Source organism: Hippopotamus amphibius, chromosome 14 (genome assembly GCF_030028045.1).
Source record: "Hippopotamus amphibius kiboko isolate mHipAmp2 chromosome 14, mHipAmp2.hap2, whole genome shotgun sequence".
Taxonomy (NCBI): Eukaryota; Metazoa; Chordata; class Mammalia; order Artiodactyla; family Hippopotamidae; genus Hippopotamus; species Hippopotamus amphibius.
Window position 1 is genome coordinate 62,736,907 of NC_080199.1, and position 12,137 is coordinate 62,749,043.

At 43.2% G+C, this 12,137-nt stretch overlaps 1 protein-coding gene across 1 annotated transcript in view; it reads right to left on the minus strand.

Annotated features, from left to right (window-relative positions):
* Nucleotides 1-11,396, minus strand: part of KPNA3 (karyopherin subunit alpha 3) — an 89,784-nt gene extending 78,388 nt beyond the window's left edge. Inside the window, exon 1 of the mRNA XM_057707146.1 lies at nucleotides 11,208-11,396. Within this exon, the coding sequence (XP_057563129.1) occupies nucleotides 11,208-11,276 (69 nt within the window). The 5' untranslated portion in view covers nucleotides 11,277-11,396. The remainder of the gene's footprint in view (nucleotides 1-11,207) is intronic.
* Nucleotides 11,397-12,137: the final 741 nt, after the last annotated feature.

Consider the following 12,137-nt stretch of genomic DNA (forward strand, 5'->3'; position numbering starts at 1 on the left):
TTTTAAGCTCTGACAGCTTCGTGTGGTGATGGTAATGGGATCACTCTAAAAATGTATTGATAGGTCTCCAGCCAATAATACTCAAGTAACAGAAGATGTATTAATACGTCTCTGGTCAATAAATTGTTAAGCAAATTACTTAACTCATTTTCTTCATCTGTATAATGACAATCTTGTGAGCGTAAGTGCTCAACAATCATTATTTTCATTATTTTATCCCTCACACTTAGTTCAGAATTCAGACAACTGCTGAGTGAAATAACTGAAGCAAGCTAGTTCTGCACACATTTTCAGCTGCGTACTGAATATTTCCATCTGAACAACGTTTGGCTCCCCAAACTCATCCTTACTTCGAACTGCTCCAGTTAGAGTACCCAATCTGTTAAGGTTTGCCCAGGACTTTCCTGGTCTGAACACTGAAAGCCCTGTGTCCTGAGAACTCCCTCAGTCCTAACCAAACCAGGATAGTCATCACCTAAAATTAGAGATATGTTGCAAACTATAAAAAACAGATTTGAGTTAATTTAAGATACAAGGGGAGGGACTTCCCTGGTGGCACAGGGTTAAGACTCCATGCTCCAATTCAGGGGGCCTGGGTTTGATCCCTGGTCAGGGAACTAGATCCCACATGCATGCCACAACTAAGGAGCCCACATGCCATAACTAAGGAGCTCAAGTGCCACAACTAAGGAGCCAGTGAGAGGTAATTAAGGAGCCCTCCTGCCACAACTAAGACCCAGTGCAAGCAAATAAATAAATATTAAAAAAAAAAGATACAACAGGAGGCAGGGAGACTGGAGAATTTACTGGAAAAATACAGAACTATTCAAAGAACCAAAGGAAAAGCTAAAGAATCAAATCTATGAAAAAATTAGGATGAAATCAATTGCAAAGACCTAGGTGGCAGGAATTAATGGAAGATTTCTTCTGACAGGATGAATCACTTAGGTCCCAGTATTAGCTCACTCAAGATTTAAAAGCCAGGGGACAATATACGATTGGCCTATTTTGTGTTATGCAGAAAGAGTGACGCACTTTAATTAACCAAAGGAAGCTGGAGCATTTAGATGAAAAATTTCACCAAGAGGTATCCAATGGAAGAAGAGCAGCTTCCAGAGGCGAAAGCAGAATGTTGTTTCCAAAAGAAGGGGGAATAGATATAAGATCACCATATCAACTGTTGCTTGAACATGCCATGCTTTTAACACTCCGTGATGTAGTCACTGTTACACATGCTATCTTTCCTTCTGTCTTGGCAAACTCCTCCTTCAGGACCTAGCTCAAGGGTAATCTTCTGTGTAACCTTACTCAGTTTCCCCAGATATAGTCACTCCCTTTCTCCATGTTCTCATCACACTTTGCAAATTATGAATCTGTATCACAGAATTTATCATACTGCACATTAAGTATCTGCCTAGATATCGGTCTCTCCCACCAACTGAACTTCCCTAGAGCAAGGAAAGTATTATTCGTATTTACAATCTTTGATTAACAGTGCCTGCCTGGCACATAGCAAATGCTATATAAGCGTTTAATAAATCTGTTTACCCACGTCACTAGGATATAAACTGTGTATGAAGCAACAAATTAAAAGGGAAGAGAGGAGCTACTACAGGTAAATATGCTGATGATATCAAACAGCAACCTGACAGACTAAGCAAGGGAATGACAAGCAAAAAAATTATAAAGAGCAAAAACTCCATAAAATTAGAAATTAAGGCCAAAATTCTGACAAATCTAGTAACTGAAAGGCATCACTTACATAAAAGCAAAAATTAATAGCCATATACATAATGGTGATTTTCAAGAACCAAGAAAACAGCTAAATCATATTCTATTTAAGAAGGCAGAGAAACGCATAGGACATTTTCAGAAACACTGGCATTTCAAAAATAAAAAAAAATTTGGTATATAAACAAACTTATAATCCAGAAAACTCAACAGTTCAGAATGATTAATTCCAAGTAAATACAGTCATGACTTATTTTACCATTTTCCCCTTCCTTCCTTCCCTTCCTTTTGGCTGTGTTGCATCTTCGTTGCGGTGCACAGGCTTCTCACTGTGGTTGCTTCTCTTGTTGCGGAGCACCGGCTCTAGGCACATGGGCTTCAGCAGTTGTGGCGTGTGGGTTCAGTAGCGGTGGCTCACAGGCTCAGGAGCTGTGGCACATGGGCTTAGCTGCTCCATGGCATGTGGGATCTTCGCAGACCAGGGACTGAACCCATGTCCCCTGCATTGGCAGGCAGATTCTTAACCACTGTGCCACCAGAGAAGTCCCTATTTTACTATGTTTTAATTGCTAATGTTGGTTTCCTAAGCTGCGACAATTTTTTTCTTAACAGCAAAACTACAGTATAGCTACATCCTCCTGAATATTTAATAAATTTATAAAAAAAAAGAAAGAAAGAAATTAGATTTTCTAGATACATTTTCTAACTCCTTTACTGGATCCCAAGAAGTCAGGTGACTTTTTCACTTCAAATGTTATTCAAGTCTTTACATTTTTCACCCAAACAACTAAAATTCATTTCATCAAATATGATAACTCTGACATCACAACATTAAACTACTCTTTACCATCTGAACTGCCTGATCAGTCTAACGTCACTATTAGGATATATTCTGAAGCACATAGCAACACCAACTGAAGGTTTTTTTTTATTTTTTTTAAATAAATTTATTTATTTATTTATTTATTTATTTAATTGGCTGTGTTGGGTCTTTTTTGATGTGCGCGGGCTTTCTTTTTAGTTGCGGTGAGTGGAGGCTACTCTTCATTGTGGTGCACAGGCTCCTCATTGCCGTGGCTTCTCTTGTTGTGGAACACGGGCTCTAGGCATGTGGGCTTCAGTAGTTGCAGCACGTGGGCTCAATAGTTGTGGTACACGGGCCTAGTTGCTCTGCGGCATGTGGGATCTTCCTGTAGCAGGGATCGAACCTGTGTCCCCTGCATTGGCAGGCGGATTCTCAACCACTGCACCATCTAGGAAGCCCTGAAGGTTTTTTAAACCAAAAATACTTAAACTAAAGATAATTAAGCCTTTAAAACCAACCTCCAGTTTACAGAAAATTCAGAGGGTGGTAAGAAATAGGAGGAACAAGTTAAGCAACACCACAAAGAAAGACATATCCAGTAATCAGGACAATCTAATAGGTTGAACCACATGAAATTGGTGATATTTGGCTGTTCTGAACCTCAAAAATGGCAATTTCATGTGGTTTGACTTAACATAAGAAAACTGACCTGCTTTCTTTTGCACCAAATTAATGGCATTTTTTAAACGGTGGGGGAAAACTGCAGAAAGGTAGAAGCAACCCAAGGATCCATCAGTGGATAAATGGATAAGCAAAATGCGGTATGTCCATACAATGGAATATTACTGTCATAAAAAGGAAGGAAATTTTGACACATGCTGCAACATGGATGAACCTTGCAGATATCATGCTAAGTGAAATAAGCCAGTCACAAAGGAGAAACACTGTATGATTCTATTTATATGAGGTTCCCAGAAGAGTCAAATTCATAAAGATGGAAAAAAGAGAGGTTGCCAGGGGCTGGGGAGAGAGGAAATGTAATTACTGTTAAATGGGGACAGAGTTTCAGTTGGCAAAGATGAAGAAGTTCTGGAGATGGATAGTGGAAATGGTTACAGAACAATGTGCGTGAACTTAATGCCACAGAACGGTACACTTAAAATGGCTAAAATGGTAAATTTTGTATCATGTATATTTTACCACAATAAAAAACATGGTGGGAGGAGCCTGTTCTAGATTAAAGGAGACTTAAGAAACATAACCAAATGTGATCAGATCTTGTGTAATCACGATTCTAACAATCAAATGTTTTGTTTTGTTTTCATTTTATTTATTTATTTATTTTTTGGAGGCACACCAAGTTCAATCATCTGTATTTATACACATATTCCCGTATTCCCTCCCTCCCTCGACCCCCCCACCCTCCCCCCCTCGACCCCCCCCACCCTCCCCGTCCCAGTCCTCTAAGGCATCATCCATCCTCGAGTTGAACTCCCTTTGCTATACAGCACTAACAACCAAATGTTAAAAAAAAAAAAATTAAAGGACAACTGGGAAATTTTAAATGTGGATTACATTAGCTGCTATTAGAAATGATTAATTATGTCAGGGTGATGTGGTATTTATTTAAGAATGCACTCTTATTTTTCAGAGAAGCAGCCATAAGTCTTCAGGAGTAAACTGCTATGATTGATGTATAAGAAATTTTAAAAAATTATTTCACTATGCATGTGTGTTAATCTCCCAATATTTTACCTATCATAATAAAAAGTTTGGACTTGATTTGGGAAGCAGTTAAAAAGGCACCAAAAGATTAAAAGTTTCAGCTAAGAAACATACTGTAGGAAAATTATTGTGCCGGTGGTACTTACAAAGAACGTACTCATTCAAGAAATATTTTAGTGCTTTATTTTGTTCCAGCCACTGTACTAATAAAAACTAGGCAATGGAAGTATACACAGGAGAAACAGATAAACCACAATAAAGATATATTATCTAACTACAATGAGGGAAGAAAGGTTCTTAATAACCTGGGAGGATGATGGGAGATTCAGAAAGATTTCTCAGAAGAGCTAAATCCAGAGATGAGTACTTAAGAGGGGTAGGAATTAGCCAGGCAACAGGAGACAGGGAAGGATATTCCAGTCAGCAGGATAGCCCTGAGAATAGAAATAGCATTGGCAGGCAGTGGAGGGCAGGATTCCAGGTTATGTATACGTATATAAGAAGTTCAGTGTTGCTAGAGCTTAAGGCATGGGGATGAGGAGTAGGGGACGGACACAGAACCTGGAGAAATAATCAGGATCAGGCTCACTGAAAAATCTCATGAATTGGAGGAAGAACACCACTTTGGAGGCAACTTTTAAACTGCTAGATGATAAGTAATAAGGCTCAAAGCAGGCTGGAGGCAGTGGAATAGAGAGGCAGGGCCTAAATCCAGAGACAGCACAGAGATTCAAGCTACATGACTGGCATCTGAATGTGGAAGATGAGGAAGGAGTCCAAGAAACCTCTCAAATTTCAAGTTCAGGTCACTGTGTGAGTGATGATGCCATAAACAGAAAGAAGAAAAAACAAAGGCTTTAAACACTTTGAGCTTGAGAAGCTGATGTGATGCTCATATGATTAACTTCCAGCAGGTGATTAAAACAGATTTAAGTTCCACACACTGAAATGACAGTTATGAAATGATGCTGATGTGGGCAAGAAAAAGCCTACAGAGAAGTGAGTTGTGGACAGAAGCCCAAGACATGCCTATAGTCAACGGGTAGAAAGAAGAGTTAGCAAAGCCAACCAAAAAAGAGTAATCAATGAGGCAGAAGGACCAGGAGAGATCATATGTCCAAATACTGAATTCAAGAAAAGATAATTATACTGTATCTGCTATATGACATATAGATTCCTGAAAAACTTCATGCTCTGCAAAATTAGGAAGAAAGAGGGAAATACATCAAGATGTTTGGAACAGGAAGCACCTTTAAGATAAAACATATAGTTAACTGGAGCCAAGAGGCACACTCCTGGGCCTGCTATTTGCAACTGTTTCTGTACTTCAACTACTGTGTTCAACTACTGTTACTTGGGAGGGCTAAACAGTTAATGTGCTGGTAAAAATCAAACATCAGCCAACACCAATTTTGCATGAACTAATGTCATTCCTCTTTATCATTCATGTAAGTATTAGCTTATGTTACAGAAATACAGCAGAACAGATTGTCAAAGGAGGGTTAGGCAACAGTATCAATGCCATAGTCAATAACAAAAGAAATTATTGTATCTTAGAAATAACATTATACCTTTCACTCCCAAGTATATTATCTAGTCTCTTTTAAAGAGTATTAAATTTTATATACCAGTCACTAAATGACCCAAGGTCCTTACGACCAGTGGGCTTCTTGACAGAGACCATATACTTTACCAGCTGTGACACACACAGAATTTGCTGTGTATCACAGCAATCTATCCCAAAGAGGTAAAGGAAAACTCACTTAGAAAAAAGCATTAGAGAGAAGTAAAAAAAAAATAGGGACTGATAGTACCAATTATATTATTAGTCAGGAAAGGCCCCATGGAGAATTTTTTTGAGGTTTTTTTGAACTATAATGACATGGTATGGCAGAACTGCAATCTTGGTGTCCAGAGATAAATGAAGGAGTCTGAGTGAAGAAGGTTTGCCAGAGTGAGCCCCACTAAACAGATAACAAAAGAAGGTATACAGGAGAACAGCATATATAAAGGCATGGACAGGAAACGTATTAGTTACTCCACCACCGTAAGTGCTTTATCATGGATGGCAATACAAAGCACATAGGAAATATAATTTTGTGAAATTATGTGGGGCATGCTAAGGACTTTTAATTTTATCCTGAACGCAATGAGATGACGTGCCAGGAAAGTAGCACAGAAAGATTCCAGAAAGATCCATAAGCTACACTGTGGAGGGAAGATACAGCAAAAGCAGGTCCACTATCACGCCTGTATGGGTGACAACGACAGGGGCCTAAACTAGGGCAGGGTGGTAAGGTTCGTAACAGTAAAAATATGAGGGCTCGTCCGATGACTAACACAGAAAAGTAAAGGAAGATATGAAGGGAGTCAAGGGTAAGGTTTTAAGCTTGAACAGCTAGATAGTGTCTCTTACCAACAAAGCTTCTAGAGAGAAAAGCAAGTTTGGTAGTGCTAGATGAATTTGTGGATGAGAAAATATTTATTTATCCTTAGTATTAGAAATTGAAGCCTAAAGTTTAAGTTTTAAGGCCAAGGGTATGGGTTATTATTTTTCAGTGAAACCAATGAACTGGCTTCTTACTAAAAAGGAAACTTTGCAAAAGTGAAGAAATAAAAGGTAAATAAATCAAATGATAAACAGGATGTCAAAAAAATTCTTTTAATTAATTTATTTATTTATTTTTATTTATTGGCTGTGTTGGGTCTTCGTTGTTGTATGCAGGCTTTCTGTAGTTGTGGAGAGCAGGGGTTACTCTTTGTTGCAGTGCCCAGGCTTCTCATTGCGGTGGCTTCTCTTATTGTGGAGCACAGGCTCTAGGCGTGCGGGCTTCAGTAGTTGCAGAGCATGGGCTCATTAGTTGTGGCTCACGGGCTCTAGAGCACAAGCTCAGTAGTTGTGGCGCATGGGCTTAGCTGCTCCGCGCTACGTAGGCTCTTCCCAGATCAGGGCTTGAACCCGTGTCCCCTGCATTGGTAGGCAGATTCTTAACCCCTTTGTCACCAAGGAAGTCCCAGGATGTCAAAAATTTTTATTAGCAAGGTTTTAAAATATCAAAATAGTGATTTCTCTGATATAGTCAAGATGTATTAAGTATTTTCCCCATTAATTAACCTTCAGATGTGCAGCATACAAGTCTTAAGCTCCATTCAGTGAAGAGACAGGAAAGCACAGCGAGCAGGAGTTCTGGCTTTCGCGTCATGCTGCTTCACTGTAAGTCTAGGCTCTGCCATTTAAACCACCCTAGGACTCGGGGCTAGTTACCTAAGAATTGTAGCCTTCAAGTTTCCTTGGCAGTAAATGTGGATAATAATATATACATACTTTATAGGACTGTGAAGACTAGATAAATAATCCATATAAAGTACTTGGTACAGGTTGACTGTAAACATTCAATAAGTATCAAGAATTTAAAAACAATTATTAGTTATTGTCCCTAATGAAAATGTCATATCCTTGAAGTGTATGGGAGCAAGAAAAACTTGACCTGGATGGCAGTTACCTGTGTGTTTGATTTGTAAGTCTTTACTAAATGGAACTCACTATGTATTTCCTAGTTGTAGCTACAAAATCCATTTCCCCTACCCAAGCCTTAAACTGCTCTCTATGATAATTACTCCTTCCCCTACTTCTAACTATAAACCTCAGGACAACCTTTATCCCTTTTCTCTCCTGTCTCAATTTTTTGGAAAATCCCTCCTTACACATGGGATAACAGTACCAGTCCTCCAGAATTAATTCTAGATATTACTGCCAATCACCTTTTTCCATTGCTGTAATCATGTTACACCTCCTAACTCTACTCTGGAATAAATACCCTCAGATCTCTTCATCAAGAAGTTTCCAAGCAACTCTTTGCCACAAAACTATTCTCAGACCACCACAGGCCACCTGGGAGTTTCCTCTCTTCAGTCTTTAATCTAAACTCTTCTTTTCCACTGGGATCGTTACTCACTAATTTCTCATGCGCCCTGTTCAAGTTTAGTATATCTTTCCTATAAAACTCACCAACTTTTCTTCTACGAAGGCATTCTCAACTGAATGACTATGAAACTACTTACTTCCTCAACCCTCTCCTTACAATCCCCTGGTTTAACTCCACACTTTTATTAGAAAATATGTATTTTATCCTTGCACCTGACATCTTGTGTATCAGTGGGTTATACACGCTATATAATTTATAAATATAAACTTATATTTATATTTATATATAAGCATAATTTATATATAAACATATATAAATTATGTTTATAAATATAACTTATGCTTTATCTTTATCTGTCCTATATGTGAAATGGCAGGAATGATACTTCATTAAAGTACATCTCACTGTTTTTGAAACAGCCTGATAATCACTACTACTTAATCACAGAGCTAAGTTGCAAGATAAGTTTCTAGTGTAATACAGTTTTCAAAATGGATGAGACCAAACTAGATACGGTGTCTAGTCTCAATTATACGAAATTCTACAATAAAGGCACTTGATCATCCCCAGTTCATCCTTTAGTCACATTTCTAGCATCCCTCTCTCTCAGCAGTCCTATGACAGCGGTAACTGAAGAGTCCTACATTCTCAGGACTCTTCAATTACCTCTCCCTGACGTCTGGAATGCCCCTTCCTTGCCCTCTCCCTCTCCCAGCCCAATTTTCATTCTACAGGATCAGCTCACTCCCATTCATCCACTAGGAGTCAACCAGAACATCTCCCTTGACTGCTCAGCTCCAAGTCCGGATCTTCTCATGCATTCTCAGAACTTACTGACATACTGTACTGTAATTACCAGTTTACTTTCCTACACTCCTACTGAACTATAAAGGTAAACTCCTTGAGGTACAGAATGAACAGCGTTAGATACCCAGTAGACAATTAATGAATGAATGAATGCTCATACCCACTCCATGACCTCCTGCAGGCTGTACAAGCAGTCTTGAGTTTCCTCATCTAAAGTACTTTCCTCCTGTAAAGTGGGGAAGCTACTCCTAGTTCAAAAAGTTGACATAAGGATTAAAAGAGGTATCATGAAGCTCTTAGTATAGTGTCTGCCACATGTAACTACCATTTGAATGTCTGCTATTTCATGCCTTAGTTACCCTCTTGTACCCTGGGAATTGTAATGTTGTGATCAATATTTTCGCTCTGAAAGGCTTAGCAACCATGCATCTTTTTCATGCATCTGGAAGTCACTGGTTACATTCTGATTATCAGCAGATATTTACTGTGTGCCTATTACGTGCTGGAGTCCTTACTAGGTATCACTGAGCTGCCAGAACACAACAGAGGCAGAAAATAAGACAAAAACCTGTACCAATATCCAAGAGAGAAAAGAATGTTAACCAGTTCTTCTGTACAAACAATACAGATATTTTTCAAACTACATTAAGTTCTGCTTTATAATAGGGGTACGCTTCAAGAACAATTACTGAAGGAAAAGCTCAAAATTAACTCTTACCATCAAGTGGACCAATAACAAGAGGCAGTTCCAAAATTTCTTGTTGCTACTCCTAAAAGTTTCACTTTTGCTTGTAAGTATCAATATTTCTCACAAAAGAAATTTAACCACCAGAACAGAGATAGGTGACCTTTATTTGTCTTAATCAAATGGGAATTCCACGGTATTTCCTAATTAGTATTTAATTTTGTAGGTAAGAAAAACTGCCTGAGTTTTCTGTTTTTCTACAAAACAGAACTGAATGGCATATTTTCCCCCATCACCTTCTCTCCCTAAACAGCACACTTTTTAGTCACACTAGCCCCTTAGCAAGAATGACAAAAACTGCAAATGGTGTCACCTAGTATTAGAAAAGGAGGCTGTGGACTTGAAACACTTTCCCCCTAACAAATCTAGAGGTCAGAGTCCCAGCGAAGTTTGTGCAGTATACTACACTGCTTTTAGCAGCCGCAGAGAGACCTCTAGCGCTGCCTGGATAAGCCGAGTTTGCAAATAGTACCTGCTAATGTCACCTTAATGAGACAATGGCAACATGCTGAGTAGCAACGAACTGAGTGACCACAATGAATGTTTACAGTTTTGCAACCACTTGGAAATTCTACCAGCTTGGAGCAAGAGATATACACAGGCCGTATGAACGTTACGTATCCAATTTATTTCAGTAAAACGTGTTAAAGAAATGGTTATCCTATGCACACCCCCCACTACAAGAAATGGCTAAGAAAACAGGTCCGGTGAGCGGAGGTCGGAGCAACGTCTCTTCCAAAGCCCCCACACAATAGATGGTGAACTATTGTCCACCTTCGGCTTGCTCCAAATGCCAGCAGTAAGCAGAGTACGAGCTGGAAAAGCTCAGCACGACTGCCCCGGAGAACCGCACCGGAATACAAGAAAATGGTCCTGGCGCATCCTACCCTCCCCCATCCACCACCCTCAAACAAGTCAGTTACCCGGCTGGTCCCCACCCCCCTCTGCGGGCCGCCACCGCCCGCCTGGGCCCGGCTCGCAGAAGGTAGGCGCGGGGACCGGCAGAGCCGAGGCTCCATGTGCGGCAGCGCGGGAGGCGCCGAGGGGGCTGCGCCGGGCGGAAGGCTGCATGGCGAGCCGGCGCGAGGCGCGGCCGCCCCCTCGGCGCGGCGGTCGACAGATCCGGGCGGCAGCATCCCCGGCCCGCGAGGCCCCGGCCTGCGGACCCCGCCTCAGCTCCACACCTCTTCCTCGGCGACAGCAGGCCGCGCCCGCGTGACGGGGCCAAAACCCCCGGCATTTCCAGGTCTCCGCGCCGGCAGCTCCGGGGGGCGGCCGCAGCTCGGCCCGCGTCCCGCCGCCCGCTCCGCCCAGCCCCTGGCCGCGGGGACGGGAGGCGGCGGCCAACTCCGACCCACCGCGAGCCGGCGAGAACCAGCCCGGCGCCGGCCCCCCGCCCCTCCCCGCCGCCTCGGGGCCGGCGCGGCCGGGCGAGCCGGGCGGGCCGCAGCCGCGGAAACACACTCACCTCCACATCTCGGCCCTTATTTTTAAAGCTCTTGATGCGGTGGTTCTCCAAGCCGGGATTCTCGGCCATGGCTGCGCGCGGCTCCGGCGGCGGCTACTCCTGCGGCTGCAGCAGCGGCGGCGGCGGCGGCGGCGGCGGCGAGTCTCGGCGCGGGAGGGGGAGGTGGGGGAGGGCGGGAGGGGAAGGGAGGGGGAGGGGGAGAGGAGAGCACGTTCCGTGACGCCTCCGAGCGCGAGGTGGCAGCAGCGCCGGGGGAGGCTCAGGCGGACAGACGGGCGGGGCGGGGCGGGGCGAGGCGGGGCGGGGCGGGGCCGGCGCTGAGGAGCCGCGGGCGCCTGGGGAGCCTGGAGTCACGTGACCGAGGCGGCCTCCGGCCCGGATGCTAACCCGGCTGGATGTGCCCAATGGTTCTCGGGATGACCCCCGCCACCCCCTCCCCCAGCAAGGACTCCCCACAACCCCTCGGAGCTGCAAGTCCTGTGCCAGCAATGGAGCCAGACTTAGCGGCTTTTACTGCCCCCGAGACACGGAGCTGCGGCAGGAAACTACAGTTCCCAGCATGCCATTCTTCGGCGGGGAGTAATTCTCCCGGCCTTGACCGAACCAGGAGAATGCCGGGAACCCTAAGCGCGCGGCTTTCGGCCCGGTGCCTTCAGAGTGCCTGGGCGCGAGGCTCCTCCCCCAAGGCCGCCTCTGGGCGGGGGAGTGGGAGGAGCTTCCCCCGAGATGGCACTTTGCGCCCTATTAGGAGCGAGCGGGCGGGGCTTCCTGGGAGGTTCGCCTCGCTCCCTGCAGCCTAGAAAATTAGAGACTGTTGCATGCTTTGCTCCCTTGCTTCTTTGGCGGGGTCTAAGATAGCAGCCACTCCTGTTCGCTGTTCCCTTGCTCTGCTTTGGTTTTATAATTAGCATGTATTTCCACCTGACATGT